The sequence below is a fragment of the Pristis pectinata genome, chromosome 18 (genome assembly GCF_009764475.1).
Source record: "Pristis pectinata isolate sPriPec2 chromosome 18, sPriPec2.1.pri, whole genome shotgun sequence".
Taxonomy (NCBI): domain Eukaryota; kingdom Metazoa; phylum Chordata; class Chondrichthyes; order Rhinopristiformes; family Pristidae; genus Pristis; species Pristis pectinata.
The window spans coordinates 5,865,247-5,888,162 of record NC_067422.1 but is presented as its reverse complement, the minus strand read 5'-3'; the positions used below and the strand labels follow the sequence as shown (position 1 = coordinate 5,888,162).

Genomic DNA, 22,916 nt, shown 5'->3' with positions numbered 1-22,916 from the left:
AGCGATCGGAAATAGCGATGGTGTAGGTAGATTCATGGGGTAATTGGCGAAGGCCAGCTGTTACTACCAAAAATCAGATTTATCATCACTGGCAATTTGTTGTTCTGCAGTAGCAGTACGATGCAAAGACAAAATCTATACATCGCAAAAGTAAAATAGTGCAAAAAAAGCAATGAGGTAGCGTTCATGGGCTGTTCAGAAGTCTGATAGCAGAGTGAAAGAAGCTGTTCCTGAAACGTTGAGTGTGGGTCTTCAGGCTCCTGTACCTCCTCCCCGATGGTAGTAACGAGAAGAGGGCATGTCCCGGCTGGCGAGGGTCCTTAGCGATGGATGCCGCCTTCTTGAGTTTTTCACCTCTTGAAGATGTGCTCGACGGTGGGGAGGGTTGTATCAGTACCATCCTGTGCATTGGAGTCTCCACCCCAGGCTGTGATGGAACCCATCAGAATGCTCTCCACTGTACATGTATAGAAATCTGTAAGAGGCTTCAGTGACATACTTTAGTGAGGGTAAATACTCAGTTGCTTAAATTTTCAAATTTAGGGGAAGAGGTGGTGCTTAAATCTAACACAATCCTGAAAATCTTAATGGAAATGGTGGAAATAATTATCACCCAGCCATTTGTTGCCACACAGATCTACTGGTTAGAAGGAGCAAATCTACTGGCTTAGTCTTCCTGACTTTGTGGATATCATTCTGCCAAGGTTAACGACTTCTTTAATGAAACACCTTTAAACACTGGCTACAACTATGGCTAATGCGCAAATAATTATTTTTCTTCCAAGCAAGTTTGACGCCCATACCACTGTTAACTGAAATATTTATTTTGACTCACAGACTGTTCTCCGTCTCATTTTCCTGGAAGAATTACTAATGGAGGGAATGTGTAGTTTCTGCTTCTTCTATTATTTAAACATTGTGTTTACTGAGTAAATTGTTCTGAAAAAGTTAATAGGAATAGGCTGCCGCACTTCCAATTCATCCACAATTACTATGATACATAAATAGTTTAAAAGAGGAAGACTACATTTTACCCCTTCCAGTGTTTCCACTTGAAAATGGCATCAGCCGACTGCTTGTGGTTATGTGAACAGGGGCGGGGGGGGGGGGGGGCCAGAGCTCAGGAGCGGGGTCCTCCAGCTATTCCTGCCTTTTGTGTCCTCCAAACCATGGGTTTTAACGCGGGACAACTGCTGGTGAGACAGGCATTCCTCGATCTCCTCAACCAAAGTAAAGGTGGGTCCGATTAGAGACCAAGGTGGGAAGATGTGCCTGGAAGCTGTGGAAGTGGGTGAGGTTCTCAATGAATACTTCAGTATTCACCAAGGAGAGGGGACTTGATGATGCTGAGGACAGTGTTGGTAAGGTTAATGTTCTAGAGCATATAGCTGTCAAGAGAGAGGATGTGTTGGAGCCGTTAGAAAACATTAGGACAGATAAGTCCCTGGGGCCTGACGGAATATTCCCCAGGCTGCTTTGCGAGATGAGGGAGGAGATTGCTGAACCATTGGCTAGGATCTTTGAGTCCTTGTTGTCCACCGGGATGGTACCAGAGGATTGGAGGGTGGCAAATATTGTCCCCTTATTCAAAAAGGGTAGTAGGGATAGTCCAGGGAATTACAGACCAGTGAGCCTTATGTCTGAGGTGGGCAAGCTATTAGAAAGGATTCTAAGAGACAGGATCTATGAGCATTTAGAGAATCATGGACTGATTAGGGACAGCCAGCATGGCTTTGTGAAGGGAAGATCTTCCCTCACAAGCCTGATCGGGTTCTTTGAGGAGGTAAACAGGAAGATTGATGAGGGTAGTGCAGTAGATATGGTCTACATGGATTTTAGTAAGGCGTTTGACAAGGTTCTGCGTGGTAGGCTTCTTCAGAAGGTCAGAGGGCAAGGGATCCAGGGAGGCTTGGCTGTGTTGATTCAGAATTGGCTTGCCTGTAGAAAGCAGAGGGTTGTGGTGGAGGGAGTGCATTCAGATTGGAGGACTGTGACTAGCGGTGTCCTACAAGGATCGGTTCTGGGACCTCTACTTTTCGTGATATTTATTAATGACTTGGATGAGGGGGTGGAAGGGTGGGTTAGCAAGTTTGCATACGACACAAAGGTCGGTGGTGTTGTGGATAGTGTGGAGGGCTGTCGAAGCTTACGGAGGGATATTGATAGGATGCAGAGCTGGGCTGACAAGTGGCAGATGGAGTTCAATCCGGAGAAGTGTGAGGTGGTACACTTTGGAAGGACTAATTCCAAGGTGGAATACAAGGTAAATGGCAGGATTCTGGGCAGTGTGGAGGAGCAGAGGGATCTGGGGGTTAATATCCACAGATCACTGAAAGTTGCCTCACAGGTGGATAGGATAGTTAAGAAAGCTTATGGGATGTTAGCTTTTATAAGTTGTGGGATCGAGTTTAAGAGCTGCGAGGTAATGATGCAGCTCTACAAAACTCTGGTTACACCACACTTGGAGTACTGTGTCCAATTCTGGTCACCTCATTATAGGAAGGATGAGGAGGCATTGGAAGGGGTGCAGAGGAGATTTACCAGGATGCTGCCTGGATTTGAGAGTATGGGTTATGAGGAGAGACTAAAGGAGCTAGGGCTTTACTACTCATTGGAGAGGAGGAGGATGAGGGGAGACATGATAGAGGTATACAAAATATTAAGAGGAATAGATAGAGTGGACAGCCAGTGCCTCTTTCTCAGGGCACCAATGCTCAATACAAGAGGGCATGGCTTTAAGGTAATGGGTGGAAAGTTCAAGGGAGATGCCAGAGGGAGGTTTTTCACCCAGAAAGTGGTTGGTGCATGGAATGCGCTGCCTAAGGTGGTGATGGAGGCTGATACATTGGTCAAGTTCAAGAGATTGTTAGATAAGCATATGGAGGAATTTAAAATAGAGGGATATGTGGGAGGAAGGGGTTAGATAGTCTTAGGCGTAATTTAAAGGTCAGCACAACATTGTGGGCTGAAGGGCCTGTATTGTGCTGTATTGTTCTATGGTTCAAACCTATTGAAATTTTTGACATGCTAACTCTTAATCCAATTGACCAACCACTTTGGTCTTCAAATTTTGTCCTCTTCTGCCATCCAATGGAAACACTGTTCCCCAATTTTAACAAAACTAATCACAAATTTGGAGCATGATCAGACCTCAAAGTTCAAATGTTGTTATGATAATCTGCTAAATTAGAGGTAGCTTTTTCCACAGAGGAAAAGATTAAGGATGTACTCCAAACTTAAAAATTGCAACCACCTGCCTGGATGTAGAAGAGCCTCTCATTCCCATGTTGACCTCATCACTCACCTCAAGACCCCAAGAACCAGACTGGAAGTAAGTCATCCTTGATCCTCAGGGATGGTTCAGAGTAAGGCAAATTATACCAGTTATTGCCAAGATACAGCTCTGTAAGGGTACTAGCATGATTCTTTAGATATGATCCCAGGCAGTAAGTGCCCTGCAGGGTATCAACAGCTGATTCTAACAGTGTCTCACCAGCAGAAGCACCAGATGGTGAACAGCAACACAAATGGCCTGGAGATGCTGAAGCCAACTACTTGGCACTGCTGCTGTGTTGGTTGAGATCAGATAATTTTGCACAAGAGCTAAGGATTGAATCTGGAACTTCTGCTGCTCAATACCGCACTAGGCAGTAAACTTACCCACTGACAGTCACCTGAAACGCTGCTGAGTAATTTACATCCAAAACAATAGCATCGGCTGATGAACGACTTCAGGAACACATTAACTGCCTAACTGTGAAGTTTACCTTAATTTTCTTCAGCTGTTGTGTGGTAGAATTAGGCAATGCTAAGAAAACGAGACAATGATCCTGGGAACAGCGTGGCTATATCCATTAAGTAGCTATGCCAAAGGTTATTAAAATATTTGGATAAGAGTAGTGAACCAAAGGGCAGAACAAATGTATACAGTGGGATGGGGAATGCTGAAGCTTGTGTGATGCATACAAGATATATGCAGGAGCTGTGTTTTGAACAAAAGAAGTACAAACAGAATTAATATTTTGACAATTAAACTAAAAGGAGCACTCCTACGGCACAGATAAAAGCAGCACAAAGGAAAAGACAACTACTGACTTTGTAAACATCTTAAAAATAGTCAAGTAAATGCATTTTTCTCCCTTTGGGTTTGGCCTGGCTACACTCATAATAAGTATTATTAACGAGTCATCTGTTTGTGTACTTCTGATTCCTAAACTTCCCAAGCCAAGTAATTTTCATTGAGATGGATAGTTGCTTTTACTTTGTATTTTTAACTTCAGTGGATCAGTAACCCAACTACTTTCATGTTCTTTTAACAATATGTTAATTAACTAGAAGCTAAATTTCCCTTTGAATATCTTCCGCTTAATGGCATCAATCCTGCAACAGGAGGATTTAGTTAGATTCTTAATTATCAGCGGGGAGAATTTGGTATCAAGTTCCTTTGAATGTGCAGTTAATGACCCCTACTGTCACATTTAACCTCTGGATGGATAAAAAGCTTGACCCCCATTTCCTCCATCGCTATCAAAGTGATTTAAAACATTTGAGCAAGCTATGTTCCCTGAAATGATTGCACCTTATGGGATTCCACCTTTCAAACCCATCAGGATCAAAGAAAATGATACCCGATATCTATTTGGGAACAGCAATACACATCAACTGATGCAATAAAAACTGTTTCATAGGCTTCATTATGATTCTTGTACATAATCTGCTAATAACGATAAGAACCTATTTAAAGAATTTTAAGTTTGCCTCAGTGGAAACACATTGTCAGTTGTCAATCAATTCAAACTTAAATAACACGCCATTTCTCACAACCCTGAGGATCTGAGAAGTGGCTACTTTCCTTGGGAGGGGAAGACAACATCATAATTAAGACAGATATTGTCTGCATACTGATAACTATACACCCAAGACCCTCGAGCTCACATGGCTCACCTAAATATTCTCCTCTTTCTCCTGAGTATATAATCCTACCTTCTTCATTCCCTCAGAGTTCCAGTTATTTTCTCAGGATTGCTTTTAATACATTCTCTAGTGCCAAACATTTCTGCTTTACTTTCCTGTGGTATGGTGACTGGAAATGCATCCCGGCTTCTACAAACACATTAAAACTTACTGAAATGTGCTCCCATATGTACACCATGGCTTAGCCAAGTCTCCTCACATAATGCATTTGTTGGTTTGGGATACTCGGTCTCTAATCCCACATTTGTATTGCATTCCATGGCCTAAGAGTCATTTAATTTATTTTTCTATTAATTATTTTCCCTTCCCTTGTTTCATTGAATAATTTGGGGAATGAGGGTAAAACCAGTTGTCGGTAGACAAAGAACAGAATCATCAGGGGTGATGACCAGGTGGGGGGAAATAATGGAGAAATTTAAACCAATAGGACATAGAAATTTGGGGATCAGTGAGGAAAGATTGATTTATATAGAATTTATTAATTTTGAGAATGGTCTATTTCCTTGCAAAATAGCTTACTAATTAAAGGGAAAGAATCTTAACACAAAGTAAGTCATAGGTTGTAAATTCCAGTAAAGCAGGGAGGAGGATTAGAAGGCCTGGATTTGCATTCAATAAAAATTACCTTACCCATTTGGATTTCCTCAGAGTCAGTGGATCAAGGCCAGGAGTTAGAACCAAATCACTCGATCCTTAATTTAACATTATCAATCAACTCAAGTCAGCACAGAAAGGGAAATTTAAAAATTTGCATTCGTAAATCTCACACAATTATCCACAGATTATTGCTCGAGTATGAAATATATGTACATTAATATTTTGAGTTAAGCATGTACTTGGGGGGGGAGATACAACCCTAAACAGAAATACCATTCCAGCGGCTAAGGTACACCATTTTGAAGTCAGGAGATAAATGTTCATATCTTATTGTGGTAAGTTTTAAAATTCAATATATTGAATAATTTGTGGGATTGCATTAGAAGATGATGATAGGTGCAAGACTGAATGATAGCAGAGTTCAGACACAGGAGATCTGAGGCGCAAGTTGTTCCACAGAGGGTGGTGGTTATAAGCTACCAGAGGAGGTGGTAGAGACAGGCAGAATATTTCAAAGGCGTTTGGACAGGAAAGGGATAGAGGGATACAGGTCTAATGCAGGCAAAAGGGATGAGTGTGGACAGGCATCATGGTTGGCATGGACAAGGTGGGCCACAAGGGCTGCACACTTCTAGGAGGAGACCATTCGATCCTTGCCCGTTCTGGTCAGAAAAGGACAATGCAACCTCATCCCACCTTCTACAGACCGAGTCCCAAAGGTCACCGTAAGTAGACATCCAAGTGCTCTCTGAACATAATGAGGGTTTCTGCCCAAGGCAGCGAGTTCCGTACCCCCACCAACATGTGGTCCAAAAATATATATTCCCTTACCTAATCCTTTCATCAAGTACTTATTCCCCTTGGTTTTGATCCCTTCCGCTAAGGGAAATAAAGTCCCTTCTATTTTATCTAGGTCTCTGATAATTTAAACTACTTTAGTTACATATACCCCCAGGCACGCTGTTCCAAAAACTAACTTACCTTATCCAATCTTTCCTCATGGCTAGAATTTTCAGGCCCTGTTCAAAAACAAGAACATAGTTCATCAATGTTTATCTGTGAGGAAAACCCAACAACTTCTTAGACCCAAATCCAGACCAGACTCATAGAAACCTATGGCCTAAAGGATGCCTCTTGGCTACATGTACATATTTGGCTATTCAGAATAATCCCACTTTTCTTGTTCCTTCACCGTGTAGATCACAGCACCTCAAATGCACAAGTAGGTACCACACAAATCCACTGAGGACCACTAACTTAATCAGTGAGTTGCAGAGCACCCAACCCTCAATTGACCTTGACCTCTCATAATTTTGTACTTCACAATCAAATCTCATTTCAAAGATCTGAAGAAAACAAACCCAGTCTACCTAACCTTTCCTCATTGGTAAAATTCTTCAGTCCTGTCATAAATCTCCTCTGTACTATCACATCCTTCCTGTAATGTGCTGACCAGAACTTGTGATTCTCTAGGTGTGGTCTAGCGTTTTATCCAGTTCCAGCATCACCTCCATGCTGTTACATTCTGTGCCTTCATCACCTTAATTTTAATTATTGATTGAGCATGGGTGTTAGGGGTACGATTGGTATTTATTGTCCAATCCTAATTTCCCTACTCCAACTATTCAAGGCCTTCTGGTGAAATTACTCCTGTAACACTGTTGGATAACGAGTTCTAGGACTTAGACCCACATCAATGAAAGAAGAGCAAGCACAAAAGGCAAAGTATCTAAAAAGCTTGGTTAACCACTTTATCTCAAGCCTGCCTTGATGCCTTCATGGATCCATGGTCCGAGGATAATGCAAAGCTGTGCAAAGGTAGTGAGATTGCCATTGACTTGAGAAAGATTTTGTTTTATGTAGAAACAGGTGCAAATCTATCAGGTCCTTAAAACTTTACATCAGATTCTGGCTGCATTATACCTTAACTCCATATTTATCCCAGAAGTCTCAATACCCTGAACCAACAAAAATCATGGCCTTGTAAATTTGAACCATCAGTTTCTTCAGCCTTTTCCACCATCTACTGCACGAAAAAGATAGTGATTTCGTCTCTAAATATTTAAATTTTTTTGATAAGGTACAGAGAATGTAACCAAGGGGATCACCACAGGGTTAGCTTCACAAGTTGTTGTAAATGGAACAGCTGTCAGGTAATGTGCCATTATCATACTTGAAACGTGGAAAGGCACCTCAGTGATTAGGCATTTTATCTGACCAAAATCGAAAAGCAAAAAAAAAATGCAGGAGCTGGAAATCTGAAACAAATGTGAAAAGTTCAACAGAGACAGAAGAGACTGCAGATACTGGAACCTGGAGCAAAAAACAACAACACTGCTGGAGGAACTTAGCAGGTGAAGCAGCATCTGTGGAGGGAAATGGACAGTTGACATTTCAGGTTGAGACCCTTCACAATACTCAGGTCAGACAGCATCTGTGGAGATAGAAACAGAGCTAATGTTTCAAGGCATTGATCTGATATCTGAATGGAAAAAAAATTTACAAAACAAGGTGTGTTTGAAGTTGCAGAGAGGGTGGAAAGATCAGAGAATGTCAGTGATACAGCAGAGACCTAGAAAAAAAGTGAATGATGGAAGTAGTGGTGGTGCCAGCTCAGAGAAGGTGGTAAAGGTTTGTACTGCAACAGATCTGTCTGGAGATGTAAATAAAGAGAGATGAACAGGGACAGAAGACAGTGGGAAAATATGCTGCTAGAACCACGAGATACAGACCACAGCAGCTGCAGGAAATCTGTCATAAAATAGAAAGCTGGAAATACCCAGCTGCATGTGTGGAGAGAGAAGAAATGAGGTAAATATTATTGGTTGATCTTTCATCAGAACTGACTAGCTCAAGGTGCTGGTCCTCGAACTTACATTGGGCTGCGTTAAAACAGTGTAAGAAGTGAATGGGATGAAGAATGAGAGAGACAGGCAATGGGAAGCTTAAGGTCACCCTTAAGGACTGAACAGAGGTTCCAATTTACATCTGGTTTCTCTAACGTAGAGGAAGCCTTTATGTGAACGGTTTGGTCTTGTCTCTTTGGGTGCAGGGGATTTATTTCAAAGGTATGCAACTTGCAGCATTACTAAGCTAGATCTAAAATAAAATGTAGGAAAATAGAAGAAATTTCAATTGAGATGTTGCAAGATTGTCTCAACATATAACAGACAGCTAATGCTTATACTAACTCAGTGGTACCCTTGCAATATGACATCTACAATGGTCAGGACCTTCTTTAATTTAAAACCTAAACAAATTCCTTGTTTGTTTGTCTTTAAAATAATAAGCTATGTTCGGGGGGTCCTTAACTGGGCCACATGAAGGAGAGCAACAAGTCACTCACAATGAAACTTACCACACTGGATCTTCAGGTCAGCAAGTAGCAATGCAAATGGCACTGACTGGTGTTGCCTCTCAAGAGGGGCCATCTAACTGAAGACCAGTTCTGGGCATGAACACCAGAATGGGTACCTCTCTGAAAGGAACAAAAATAACTTTCAAGGTTAAATCTTCTCCTTTGGACACAAGCCCATTTAATTCTTAAATACCTATATCGTGGCGGCAAAATAGTGTAGCAGTTAGCGTAATGCTATTACAGCACCAACGACCCGGGTTCAATTCCTGCCGCTGTCTGTAAGGAGTTTGTACGTTCTCCCTGTGTCTGTGTGGGTTTCCTCCGGGTGCTCTGGTTTCCTCCCACATTCCAAAGACGTACAGGTTAGGAGCCGTGGGCATGCTATGTTGGCACAGGAAGAGTGGTGACATTTGTGGGATGCCCCCAGCACATTCTCAGTAACACAAAAAAGACACATTGCACTGTGTTTCGATGTACATGTGACTAATGAACAAATATCTTATAAATATCTTGTCTTATGAGTGTTTCGCTATCTATTAACATGCTTCTGAGAGAGCCGCAGTCCCTTAGACACTTTAGTCAAATTGCATCATCCATGAAGCACATCACAGCCAAGTCCGAGACCATTCCCAACCAACGTCACACACAACCATCTCGTGGAATTTTGCTTTTAGGTTCCTTACTCCAGATCACCAAGGTCATTTGTAAAACAGTTTGTGTTCAGTTCTATTTTAATGGCAATTCCGGTTCACATTTTTCCCATGAAATAAGAACTTCAAAAACAAGCATGCAGAAGGAAAGCAACCTGGAGATTTTCTACTGTCCACTTCAGCATCACCTCTTCCAGATTATGGATACCAGTAAATATATCACAGCAAATTCTCCTTTTAAATTTTTTTTTGAAACCTGAATAAACTTGATCTTATGCTCAAAGAAACAAAGTTCTCTCAACACACAGAAGCAGCAGGAAAATTAGGTTCTTACTGCTCTGAAACTGAGCGATTCACCAGATTAAGCTGAGGAACCGATCTCAAATTTTTAATGAGATAATTTCCTCCAAGGTCACAGTCAGACCAAACAACCAAAGTCCTTTTTCCACCAAACTGCCATGTACAAAAATGAATTAATGGCAAAAAAAGCTCCAGATATGTTTTCTTCTAACATGATAAAAAGATGACACCAAGGTTGATGTCAAAAACATTACTTTATTGTCTAGGATGAAATGTCCTATCAAGTACAAAAGAATTACTCTTCATAGTTGCCACAATCTGTTAAAAACATAGATAGCAATCTATTGCCTACAGGTAGGAAAGATTTTTTTTGCAACATTACTCAAATGAATAAGTTCGTAGATATGAATAAATAGTACAGAAATACTGTGATGTGGTGATGAGATGTGCAGTATTTCACAAATCTAGAGAGTTAGTCCATAGCTCCCCCTTATTTTAAAACTCAATACAAATGCTTACAATATGCAGCATTTCAAATTTAAAGTGTCCTCACACCTTTTCCAAATTTTGTTTCTTTTGTTAGAATTCTTGGGAGAGACCTGAAGTCTCACAAATGGGTCATTTTAAGCACATACAGAAACACTTGTGGATTTTCTCTGTGGGAGATAATGGTTTCCTCCATTTATTGTTTTCATATACATCAATATTTCTGAACCTTAATACAAAAAAAGAAACAAAAAAAATTTCAGCATCTGACAAAATGTTTACATACAAGATATCTTCAGTACACACTGTTTATTTCAGTCTATCAAATTTCTGCAGAGTGATTGACAGTTTTCTGGTGCTCTCTCTTCACCAACGCGGCAGGCTGACCTGGAAGCTGCCAAAGCTGCCGACCACTCACCCACACGGAGCTCCACCATGGTCAGATTGATTAACAAAAGAAAACTTCTTGTTGGATCCCATTTCGCTGTGCTCACGTGTGTCAGTGTGTACATATGTATTTTGTGTGCGTGCGTGCATGTGTACTTGAAATGACTCCTTTCAATGAAAGAAAGGATCAAGGGTTTAATCACTCACCGTTACCTACAGCAATTACATAAAAAAGACCGGCTTATCTGCAAGTGAGGTCTTTTTATATCAATAGGAAAAAAAAAGCACATAATTAGTTGACAAACAAGGGCAGCAGATTCTAAAAAAGAAAGCTTCATCTTTTCTCAGTAATAAATAAATACAGCTGTCAAACTTAAACACGTTTGTTTCATTAAAGACAGCTTGCAGCCAGCTTCTTCACTGAAGAACTGTGGTGATGAATTTCGCTGGGAAAACTGAAGCCAGCCCCTTGTAACAACAAGAGGGGACAGGATGCATTGTGCCTCCCACCCCATGCCAAGTGAGGAGGTTGCAAAAGTCAGATAGGGCTGGTAAAAGGTGGTTTATTTTATTTCTAATTTCCTTCCTTCTCCTCTTCTTTTAATCTCTCCCTTTGAGCTTCTAACAAACAAAATGGGGCTTCATCCAATTCAGGTAACCGATTGGTGCTTGAACAACAGTGCTGGTTAAGGTCAGTCAGTCAGTCAGTCAGGAAAACCTGACTAAGTATATCTGCCTCCGGTGGCATCAACTTCTCGCTGCACTCTGGATACGGATCCTGTTATTCATGCTTTGTACGATATTGTTCCTTGTTGTTTGAAGTCTAGACAGTGCTGCAGTCTACGCAGTAGAGTGTAATTTGTTAGGAATGAGACCTGTGGAATGGAGAAGGGGATATTTCAATGTCCTTATAATCGCAGGACAATAGCCAGAAACTCAAAAGCAAGAGTTTCCAATCCATAGAACACAAAAACAGACAAACTGTCAATACGTTTAACAGAATCCTGCAATTTGGATTACCATGCATGATTGAAATTAATTTTTCCAAGGAAATTATTTCTTTATATAAAAAATATTTTTGTTATTGTTAACTTTTTCCTCCTCGTATTCAAATAACATGCCAGCATCTGGTTCTGCTCCAGTAATAAATTCAGGCAATGAAACGTAACATGGAAAACAAGTAGAGGGGGAAATTGCACACCAGAATGAGAACAAAATTACATGTAATTTTGATGTTGTTACAGTTGAAAACCAATAGACAATGTTATTTTACATCAGTGTATTTACTTAGCACCTTTAATGTAGAAAATTGACAAAGGCCGGCTTATAAAAGGCCGGCATAATCACAATGAAACATGCAAGCTCAAACCAAGAGGCTTATGTAAGGGTTTAAAGGGGAGTGGGGAGGGTGAAGGATGAAGATTTGGGAGGGAATTCCAGAGTTTAGAGATTGCACAGCAGAATCCCGGGATAAAGGTAGTTGGGGATACACAACGCAATGTAGAGCTTTGTAGAAAATTGGAGGCTATCAGAGAAAGGTGCTGTGGAGGGATTTGTAACTTTTTAAAACAGTATTGTTGCATCTGAAGCCAAAGGGTACTGAGATCATGTTGTGGGACTTGATCAAGATGGGAGGCTGATTTGGGGAACATTGGAAAAGCCAAGTCTAGACATAATAAAAGCATGCAGTATAGTTTCAGCAGCAAATGGCAGAAGATAGCTGATGTTGTAAAGTGGCAAGGTAGCCTTTGTGACAGAAGAGCTATTGGGTTGGGGAGCTCAGGGTTAGAGTCAAAGAGGATGTGAAGTCGCAACAAAAAAAAAACTAAAATGAAAACCTGTTTAATTCTTTTCCCCTTTTCCAAAACTTAAGAGCAGGCACTGTGGCATACTGACCATCAGCAGTGGTCTTACCTATTTGCTTTGAAAGTCTTCAGTTTCTGTACAAAAAATGATTCTAGAACCTCTGCACATTGATAAAACGGTGAATCGCTTGGATTATAGTAACGGCAGTTGTCAAAGATTTTGGTCATATCACCAACAAAGTCTGTCAGTTTCTTGTAGAATCGATGATGCACCCTTTCTTCCATGGTAGCCAAATCTGTAATAAAAATAAGTTGCATCTTAATTAAATGATTAAAATTCTGGAAGCAATGTCTTAAATATCTTCTGATCTCACAGAAGCCACACATAGAAATTCACATGAATGTATGAATTAGGAGCAGGTCACTCTGACTCTCAAGCCTGCTCTGCTATTTAATAAGATCACAACCGATCTGAGTGTCACAATCCACATTCATGTTGACCCACAATAACGTTTCATCCCCTTGCTTGTCAGGGATCTCATCTACCTCTGCCGTAAAATCATCCTCCGAGGAACAGAGTTCTATAGACTCACAACACTCAGAAAAAATTTCACCTAAACTCTGTCTTAAATGGGTAATCAATAACTTTTAAATAGCAATGGCTAATTCTAGATTCTCCTAAAAGAGGTAACATCCTCTCCACGTTATGTCAAGCCCCCCCCCCCCCCCCCGCCACTCTTCTAAACTCCAGAAGATACAAGCTTAGCATGTCCAACCTTTCCTCATAAGGCAACCTATCCAATCCTGGTATTAGTCCAGTAAACATTCTCTGAACTGCATTTACATCCTTTAAAAAGGAGACCAGTACTGTCCAGCACGCCAGATGCAATCTCACTAATGTTCTACATAACTGAAGAATTACCCCGTTAATTTTGTGTTCAATTCTCGAACAATAACACAGTTAACTTTCCTAATTATTTGCTTTGCTTGCCTACTAGCCTTTTGCAGGTCATGCACTTGGCCACCTGGGTCCTTTTGTATCTTAGAGCTCTACAATCTCTCATCACTTGTGTTTTTTTTGTTTTTCCTGCCAAAATTGATAATTTCATATCTTCCCACATTATAGTCCATTTGCTAGATCATTATCCATTCACTTAACTACCTATATTCCTTTGTAGCCTCCATATCCTCTTCACAACTTCCCTCCTTACCTTTGTGTCATCAGCAATTATACTTGTAGTGCCTTTATCCAAGTCACTGAAAAAGTGGAGGCCCAAGCAGTTAACCAGGAAGTCTTCAATCCATACTTACTCATTACCTCCTACACATGAACTGTTATTTTCTGCAATAATGTTTGATGAGGCAACTCATCAAATACCTTCCAGAAATCGAAGTACAATACATCCACCCATTCCTTTTTATCCACTACATTAGTTACTTCTTCAAATTCATCCAATAAATTTCCCTTGATTCCCCTTCAAAAACCGTGTTGACTTTGCGTGAGCAGTCTGAGATTTTCCAAGTGTCCTGCTATAACATCTTTAATAATAACTTCTAACACTTTCCCTGTGACTGCCCTACTAAAATAACAGCTTGAGGAATACAAGGAATTGAAGTGTTGCATTTCTTCACAACTCAAGTGTATTTTAGTGTACTGGCCTTTTCAGGGGCCTCCATGTAGATTTTCATCAAAAATGGAGTTCCTTCATAATAAAAAAAATCATCTGTACTTAAACACCCAGTTCACTCTGAAACATGGAGTTAGAAACTCTGGGTGGTACAAACAAAACCTTGTGCACCCAAACACATAAACAATGTCACAAAGTAATATGGTCTTAAAATTCAAGTTTAAGCCAGTATCCTGAATCAGCTACTATCCCACTCCAAAATTATTAATCATCAGACCAACCAGCTCCTTCACCAATTGACCTGCTTAACTTACGCCTAGGATGAGAAATAATAGTTATGTACTGCAGGATCTACAACACTGGGGCAACACAGAAAGGAGGGAACTGGACAATTGATGCTTCCAGTCGAGACCCTTCATCTGGACAGGAAAGAAAGCGGGAGATAGCCAGTATAAAGAAATGGAGGGTAGAGACCACTATAAAGAGGTGGAGGGAAGGGAGTATTTATAATTTACGTATCCGTATGGCATTCATTTCCCAAATTTTGGGAGCCTGTACAAATCTGAAGAATATTTTAGTACTTTACTATGCCTACTGTCGTCTTTGAATCTTAAAAACAGCAGTGGCAATGAATTGTTTGGAATAGCAACAAAAGTGGAGAAAAAAATTAACTCTAAGTTGCTTGCAACTGTATCTGCAATTCATTGTGCATTTATACACTTTCCTTCGGTTTCCAGCCAATCATGCTGAGCACTATTTGGCGATACAAGAAAGGAAAACACAAGGCAGACATTTGAGGTTTCAGTTCCAAGATACTGAGTAAGGTGGGACAAACCTTACTTCACTACGGGTGGCAGTTCCACAGGGTGCTACTGCTACTCATCCAACCTCCATTACCTAGTGAACATCTGCACACCCCAATGTGGAAGCTGGAGATCTGATGGAGCTCCAAATATCAGGCATATTTAAAATAGTGAAAGATGCCTTTTCGTAGCAGTGAGGTTGGGGACAGGTTCTCATTCTGTAACCAATGGCCACTTACACCCACTCCCCTCATAGAAGGACAAGCATCACTTAACCCCATGGTGCTGCAGCAGTCACAGAGAGATACAGAACAGAAAAAGGCCCTTCAGCCCACCTAGTCTGTGCCAACCATCAATCACCCATTTACAGTAATCCTACATGAATCCCATTTTATATGTTTTTGGGGGCAGTCAGATTGAGCCTGATACACAGGGTGAGGAACATATTTAGAAATTTTTAATTACTTAAGAAATTAAAGAACATTTAGCTAAACTAGATATATTTGGTAGTATTCCTATCCAACAAATCTCAATGGATTACAGAGACAGAATCATGATAGCTTCAGTCTGTGTTTGCATGTATTTAACATACTATGATCACAGAGGTGTAATCAGACTAAAGCTGATGATGCAAATAGTAATACCAAGAGGAGTGATTAAAGAATGGTCAAAGAAATTTATTTAGAAGGAGAAAATGCCAAACAAATCTGTTCTTTATCTGGGCAGTTGAATCTGTTCACATGCCAACCAGGGTTTTCTTACATCCTTGGGCAGTTATGCAAACTAATGAACTTTCTTACATAAAAATGAAAGATGAAGTTCATGAGTGGACTATATTTTTTTAAAAACTGGGGGTAATGGAAAATAACTGGACTGGTGGACTGGATGGTAAATCATCACTTAAATTCATTGGAGCACTCAGTATTACATCATAGCCTGAGAACACAATGAACAGGTTCACAGATAAATAGCTGCTTGGGTAAACTGAAACTACAGAATGGTAATCCAGCTAAAAGTAATCATCAAGAGGAATGGAGACATTACACCTCCATTCTCCTCATAAAATTGCAAAAGACACAAAGGAAATTTTATGTCATTTAAGAAAATTAATGTATGAAAATAAGATTGGGCCATATTGCAAGCACATTTTTAAAATAATGAGCAAATCTGTTGGGTTACTTATTTTTAAATGGGAAGTGTCTCAAGTTATGAAGTGCTTTAAAAGGTCTGCCAGTCTGATTTAACCTACTGGTCCATAGCAAATGTTTTCCCACATGCTTGTATACTAAGTGAGAAACATTAAAATTGTGTCTTGGTTAATGTCCTGTGGAGGCAGATTGTTATCATTGCATGCCCCGACTACTACCTTCAAACAGTCATCACTTGGGAGACCAAAGCTACTAAAGTGTGAAAGACTGAGGGACTGAGCTGCTTTCATCTGGATATTTATACCCCTTATTTGTCATCAGCACAAAAACAAGCAGCTTTCCAAGTCTGTAATTTACAGCCTGCTTTGTTTTGATTGCTCTTAAACAAACTAAGTTTTAGAAAGTAAATGGAGACACAGGACGGGCATGCATAACTAAGTCAAAATGCTGATCACAAAAGATAAATTTGCAACTATTACCTTACAAGCTGCAAATTCAGATAAACTATTATACTATTTGAACAAACCATGTTCTCATCAAACATTCAAATCAGCTTTCTGACTGGATACATCCCCACTGCTCCCTCTTAGATCTCCTCCTTGCTCTGGAGGCAATCCCTTCCAACTGTCATTGCATTATTCCAATGGCAATCAACTTCAATCCAAGATCAGGGAGAGAGGGATGTGGGAAAAAGGATACATGAAATTAATTCCATCATGCCTGCACAGCGGCCATTCTGGATGTATTTGCTCTGGCAATTAAAAAGCTATTCCACAGCAGGGGAATATTTTGCTAACTTGTCCACTCATTTCTCTTGTCTGCGCAAAACTCACAAGGAAGTGTGCCCATGCAAGATTTGAGCTTTAAAATGGGTCAGATTGGTGTCAGAGAAATGGGTTGCAATTCATGGAGCACTAACACCAGCACTGGGGTACGTGAGAGATGTTCCATCGGGACCTGAGAGGCAGCTTCTCCATGCAGAGGGTGGTGTGTATGGATTGAGCTGCCAGAGAAAGTGGTTCAGGCAGGTACAATAACATTTGAAAGACATTTACATAAGCACATGGATAGGAGGTGCTTAGAGGGATATGGGCCAAATGTTGGCAAATGGGACTGGCACCAGTGTCGGCACGGATGAAATGGGCCAAAGGGCCTGTTTCCATGCTGTATTATTCCATGACAGAATTCACTTGAATTGGACTTGGACCGGTATCTGAACAAATCAAATAACTGGGGCTGTTATTAGGGCTTTAAACTGAACAGTGAGGGGCAAGTCCAGGTGAGAAATATAGAAGATATAAAAAGGAAAGGCCAGGCAATTGTGCAGTGCAGTGATTAAGGCAATGAATGTGACAGGAAGGGACAGACTGCACAAACCTAGGAGTGCACGTCCAAATGAAATCAGAGAAAGAAAGATGGAAGAAACCCAAAATTAAAAGCTCTTTATCTTGACTGCATGGAATATTAATGAAAATAAAACAGAGTGGTATAATTGAATGACATTACAGCTTTATTACTGCATGACCAAGGCTGGGTTCTGAATATTTTGGGGTATTTGACACTTCAGGAGGACAGGTAGAAAGGACAAGGGAAAGCAAATAAGAATTGTGCTTCTCTATGGAGGAGACTAGCCATCAACATGATGCAGCCCAATATGTTGTGGACCGACTAGGGAACCAGTTAATTTAGATTGTGTCATGTGTAATCAAACTGGACTTGTTAATTATTTCATATTAAAGGATCCTCTGAGGAAGAGTGATCATAACATAATAGAATCTCAAATGCAGTAAGAAAGCCATGAGCCACAAGTCTGAAAATAGTGCCTTGAACTTAAATAAAGGCAAGCATAAAGTATAAAGGCCAAGGTGGCCAGAGAACATGCAAAAAAGAGGCAAGCTGCTAGATGAACAATGGCAGACATTTAAGGAGACATTTCATAATTATCAGTAAAGATAGATTCCATGGAGAAATAAAGACTTGATGAGCATGATGAACCATCCATAGCTTTCTAAAGAAAATCCTGGTGGTATCAAATTTAAAAAGGAGAACAATGTTGTAAAGAAGATTTATATCCCTTATTTGTCATCAACAGAAAAACAAGTAGCTTTCCAAGTCTGTTACAATTTACAGCCTGTCTTGCTTGATTGCAAAGTCAGAAGATTACAGAAGCTTTAGAAACCACAGGATGAAAATAAAGAAAGCAGATGATGAGCGAGAGCTATGAAGAAATAAAAAAAAAGACATGAAGAGCTGCGAGGTAACGATGCAGCTCTACAAAACTCTGGTTAGGCCACACTTAGAGTACTGTGTCCACTTCTGGTCGCCTCGTTATAGGAAGGATGTGGAAGCATTGGAAAGGGTGCAGAGGAGATTTACCAGGATGGTGCCTGGTTTAGAGAGTATGCATTATGAGGAGAGATTAATGGAGCTAGGGCTTTACTCTTTGGAGAGGAGGAGGATGAGAGGAGACATGATAGAGGTGTACAAAATATTAAGAGGATTAGATAGACAGCCAGTGCTTCTTTCCCAGGGCACCAATGCTCAATACAAGAGGGCATGGCTTTAAAGTAATGGGTGGGAAGTTCAAGGGAGATATCAGAGGAAGGTTTTTTTTACCCAGAGAGTGGTTGGGGCATGGAATGCGCTGCCTGGGGCGGTGGTGGAGGCAGGTACATTGGTCAAATTCAAGAGATTGCTAGATAAGCATATGGAGGAATTTAAAATGGATACGTGGGAGGAAGGGGTTAGATAGTCTTAGGCGAGGTTTAAAGGTCGGCACAACATTGTGGGCCGAAGGGCCTGTATTGTGCTGTACTGTTCTATGATTCTATAAACTTAAGCAATAGAAGTGGCAGTAGGCCATTTGGCCTCTCATGCATCCTCTGCCTTGCACCTGGACGGCTGATCTTCTACCATGCACTAACCCCATATCCCTCAATTCCCCTAATATCTAAAACCCTACTGTGAAATGGTCTGAATGAGACTGGGGAACTTAAAATAGCAAAACAAAAAAATGAGAGGAACTCAAAATCAGTTACAGTAGATAAAAAATTGGAGTCAAACTAACAGGATTAAAGGCTGACAAGTCCTATGGACCCAATAGCTTTCAGAGATGGTGGATGCATTGGTCATGGTCTTTCAAAGTTTCCTAGATTCTAGAAAGGTCCCAAAGGCTGGGAAATTGCAAACACAACTCCCTTATTCAAGAATGGAAGGAGACAAAGCAGAAAACCATAGGCCATTTAACCTAACATCTGTCATTGTGAAAATGCTGGAATCCATGATTAAAGCAGTAACAGGACGTATTGAATCACAAACAGTCAACATGGCGTCATGACAGGAAAACTATGTTTGAAAATATTAGCACAGATCTTTGAGGTTGGATAAAGGGAAATAAATAGATATAATGTATCTGACTTTCTAAAAGTCATTTGAAATGGTGCCATGTTAAAGGATACTGTACATAAGAGCTCTTGGTGTTAGGGTAACATATTAGCATGTTTAGAGCATTATTAACAAAGACAGCTGTGATAACTAAGTTATTTTCAGGTTGGTGTACTGTAACGAGTGGGATTGCCACAGGGATCAGTGCTGGAGCTTTAACTATTTACAAGTTGTGTTAATGACTCAGATGAAGGGACTGAGTGCATTGCTGATGATACAAAGAAAGGTGGGGAAGCAAGTTGTGAGGGGAACATACAATGTGTGAAATCATACAGACATTATATTAGTGGACAAAATATGCAGCATAGTGGGGATTTGTCAGGATATCCACTTTGGCTGAAGGAATAGAAAAGTAGAATATTTCTTAAATAGAGACAGAGTGCTGCTACATGGAGCAATCCAGTGCCCTTACTCATCAAAAGGTAAGGTAGCCTGTAGGCACACCATGAATTAGGAAGGCAAATGAAATGCTGGGTTGGAATATAAAAATCAGGAAATTTTGGTACAAGGATACAGGGCATTGTTGAGATCGCACATGGAGCAGTACATACAGTTTTAGAATCCTTATTTAAAGGGTGGGGTGGGGTGGAATATTGGATGCAATTTGAATTCCTAGGATAAAGGGGGTTGTCTAACAAGGAAATGTTAGGTCTATAATCATTGCAGTTTAGAAGAATGAGAGGTACAATATTCTGAAGGGGTAGAACAGCGTAGATACAGAGAGAATTTTTCCCCTTATGGGGGAATCTAGAACTAGGGGGCCCAGCTTCAGAAAGAGAGGTCCACTTGGGATGGAGACAAGGAAGAACTTCTTCAATCAGAAGGTTGTAAATCTTTGGTATTCTCTCGTCCAGACAGTTATAAAGGTTGAGTCACTGAATCTATTTAAGGTTAAGACAGACAGATTTTTGAAGTATTGCGAGGTAAGACTTATTGGGAAGAAGAGGCAGGAGTGTGGATTTGATGCCAAGATCAAATTAGCCATGATCTTATTGAGTGGCAAAGCAAGCTCAAGGAGCCTAGTGGCCTACTTCTGCTCCTATTTCTTATATTTAACCAACTTTCATGTCACTACTGCTTTACATCCAGCCTCAGGTAACTTGTGTACGACAATGTCAATTCTCCACAGATGAAGCACTCTGCCGCCTTCAATCTGTGACTGGACCTTGCATACCACAGGGAACAATTTCAACAGTACAAAGGAAATCATGCACAATTGTTATAATTACCTCCTTTCTAAAATGGTGTCTGGTTGAAAGATAAACAGTACTTACCCATTGGCTCTTTGATGATACCATAATAATCTGGTGCATCATTAGGATCTACTGGTTCCAAGAAGGGCCAAGCCATTTTATGAGCCTATTGAGGAATTAAACAGTATATTAAACTTAAAATGCTTCAATAAAATTGCCAGTAAATGGAGCTCCTACCTCCATTTTCATTAAAAGCAATAGCGTAAAATGACTGCTGGCTAAGATACCTTCATTTCCAATTCTGAAGTTTCCAGGGAACATTACAACAACCTTTATGTTAAGACTGTTTACTCTTCTTTCCCAATTACTCTTCCTTCCCAAGTCACTTGAAAGTAGGACTGGGGAGCTGCCAATGCCTATGGAATTACATCCTAGCACACATTTCTACTTCGAGGTTTGCAGAGGAAAATTCGGGGAATTAGAATAGTGGAAGGTGGGTGGGGGTTGGCGGGTGGAAGAGATGGAATTTGAAACATATATCACTATTGCAAAGTCTCCCATCAAACCACAATTGGAGTTTACCCAAGGACTGAATAATACACTGACTCAAGGAACTAAACATGTGAGGTGGGATGCTACATTTATCCCATCTGCAGTGGAACAGATTGTGCCTCCATTGTGTAACGCCAGTCACCTAAGCTTACTTCAGGAAAAGAAACTCAAAGTGGCAGCATCGAAATGGCAAACTTTGTTGATATTCATTGCCAATTCTTTTTCTTTGGCAGTTCTTCATCAGCTAGAGGTTCCCAGGAATGTGTGGGGATGTTGCACTTCTTCAAGGAAGCTTAGCACACATCTTTACATCTTTTTCTCTGTCCATCTGGTGATTTTCCCCCCAGGACACGAGACTCAGAATACAGTATCTGCTCCAGGAATCTGGAATCAGGCGATGTGAAAGATTTGGGCAGCCCAAAGTAGCTGAGTGAGAGCAACTAAAGCTCCAATACTGGGATTATTGGCCTGAAGAGAACACCCACGTTAGTTCACTTATCCTTCCAGTAAATTTGGAGTATTTTGTGGAAACTGCATTGGTGGTGTTTGTCCAGTACAGTGAGATGCCTGTTGGAGGTAGTCCTGAGCTCAGGGCATAGAAGGGCAGGGATCACTGCTGCCTAGTAAACCTTGAGTCTTGTAGCAGATCTGAGGTCTCGATCTTCATATACTCTGGTCCTCAGTCGACTGAAGGTTGTGCTGGCTCATTGAAAGTTGTAGCAAATTTCATCATCAACATCCACCTTCACTCAGATGCGGCTTCAGAGATATGAGCAGTCATCCGTGTTTTCCAAGATCTCATTGGAGGGCAATGTGGTAACAGCATAAGGCCCATTCTCTCCTATACTTTAGTGAACGAGTCAATAACGATTTGGAACTCGCCCTCTGAGCACATACAAAGGCAATCATGAGCTAACTACCGCAGCTGGACTACTGAGGTTTGGGTGACCTTGATTCTGCAGTGTTGTTGCTATAGGTTGAACAGTTTTTTTTAATTAGTTCTGAAGATTAGCTCCATTCCCTCAGGATGTTTATTGGAGATGAGGGGCAACATTACAGCAAGAAAGACTGAGAAAGATGTTGGGACGTTGACACAGCCTTATTTGACACTGGTCTTCAGTGAGATTGGTCTGTTGTAGAACCATTGGTTTGTATCATGGCTTTCTTACTGTTGTAGTGCTAACATAAAATAGAGATTAATTCCTATGGGCAGCCAAAATTTGAGGAGGGTATTTTGCAGTTCACCTGATTAGAGTCGCAGGTTTGGGTGACAATACAGAATATCTCGTGTTTGTTTTTTGAGGGGCTCAGCACAATTCTCAGAGATCTTTGACAGTCAGCTTTTAGAAATGTGCGAGGTTTAATAGGATTGCAAACTGTGATTGATTAGGGACTCCTTTGACCCTGCAAAATCAAGTGCCCAAACTCCCACTGCAAGATTCAATAGCATAAGTTAATGTGCATTTTCCTGCAAGAAAAAAGTTCATTGAACCAGTGATGCTCAACTGGTGCCAGTTAATAATCCCTTTGCTGTTTTGGTTCACAGATGAGAAAGGAAGATGTTCTTAGACTACAGACCCAAAACTAGAAA

General features: G+C 40.6%; 1 protein-coding gene across 9 annotated transcripts in view; it reads right to left on the bottom strand.

The window, feature by feature from the left end:
* Positions 1-10,120: 10,120 nt before the first annotated feature.
* bptf (bromodomain PHD finger transcription factor) overlaps positions 10,121-22,916 on the bottom strand; it is a 148,583-nt gene continuing 135,787 nt past the window's right edge. For all 9 annotated transcript variants that reach the window (XM_052032810.1, XM_052032812.1, XM_052032811.1 and 6 more), the window contains 3 exons: positions 20,855-20,939; positions 12,667-12,853; positions 10,121-11,627 (listed from right to left, as the gene is read on the bottom strand). In XM_052032810.1, the coding sequence (XP_051888770.1) occupies positions 11,615-11,627; positions 12,667-12,853; positions 20,855-20,939 (285 nt within the window). In that variant the 3' untranslated portion in view covers positions 10,121-11,614. The remainder of the gene's footprint in view (positions 11,628-12,666; positions 12,854-20,854; positions 20,940-22,916) is intronic.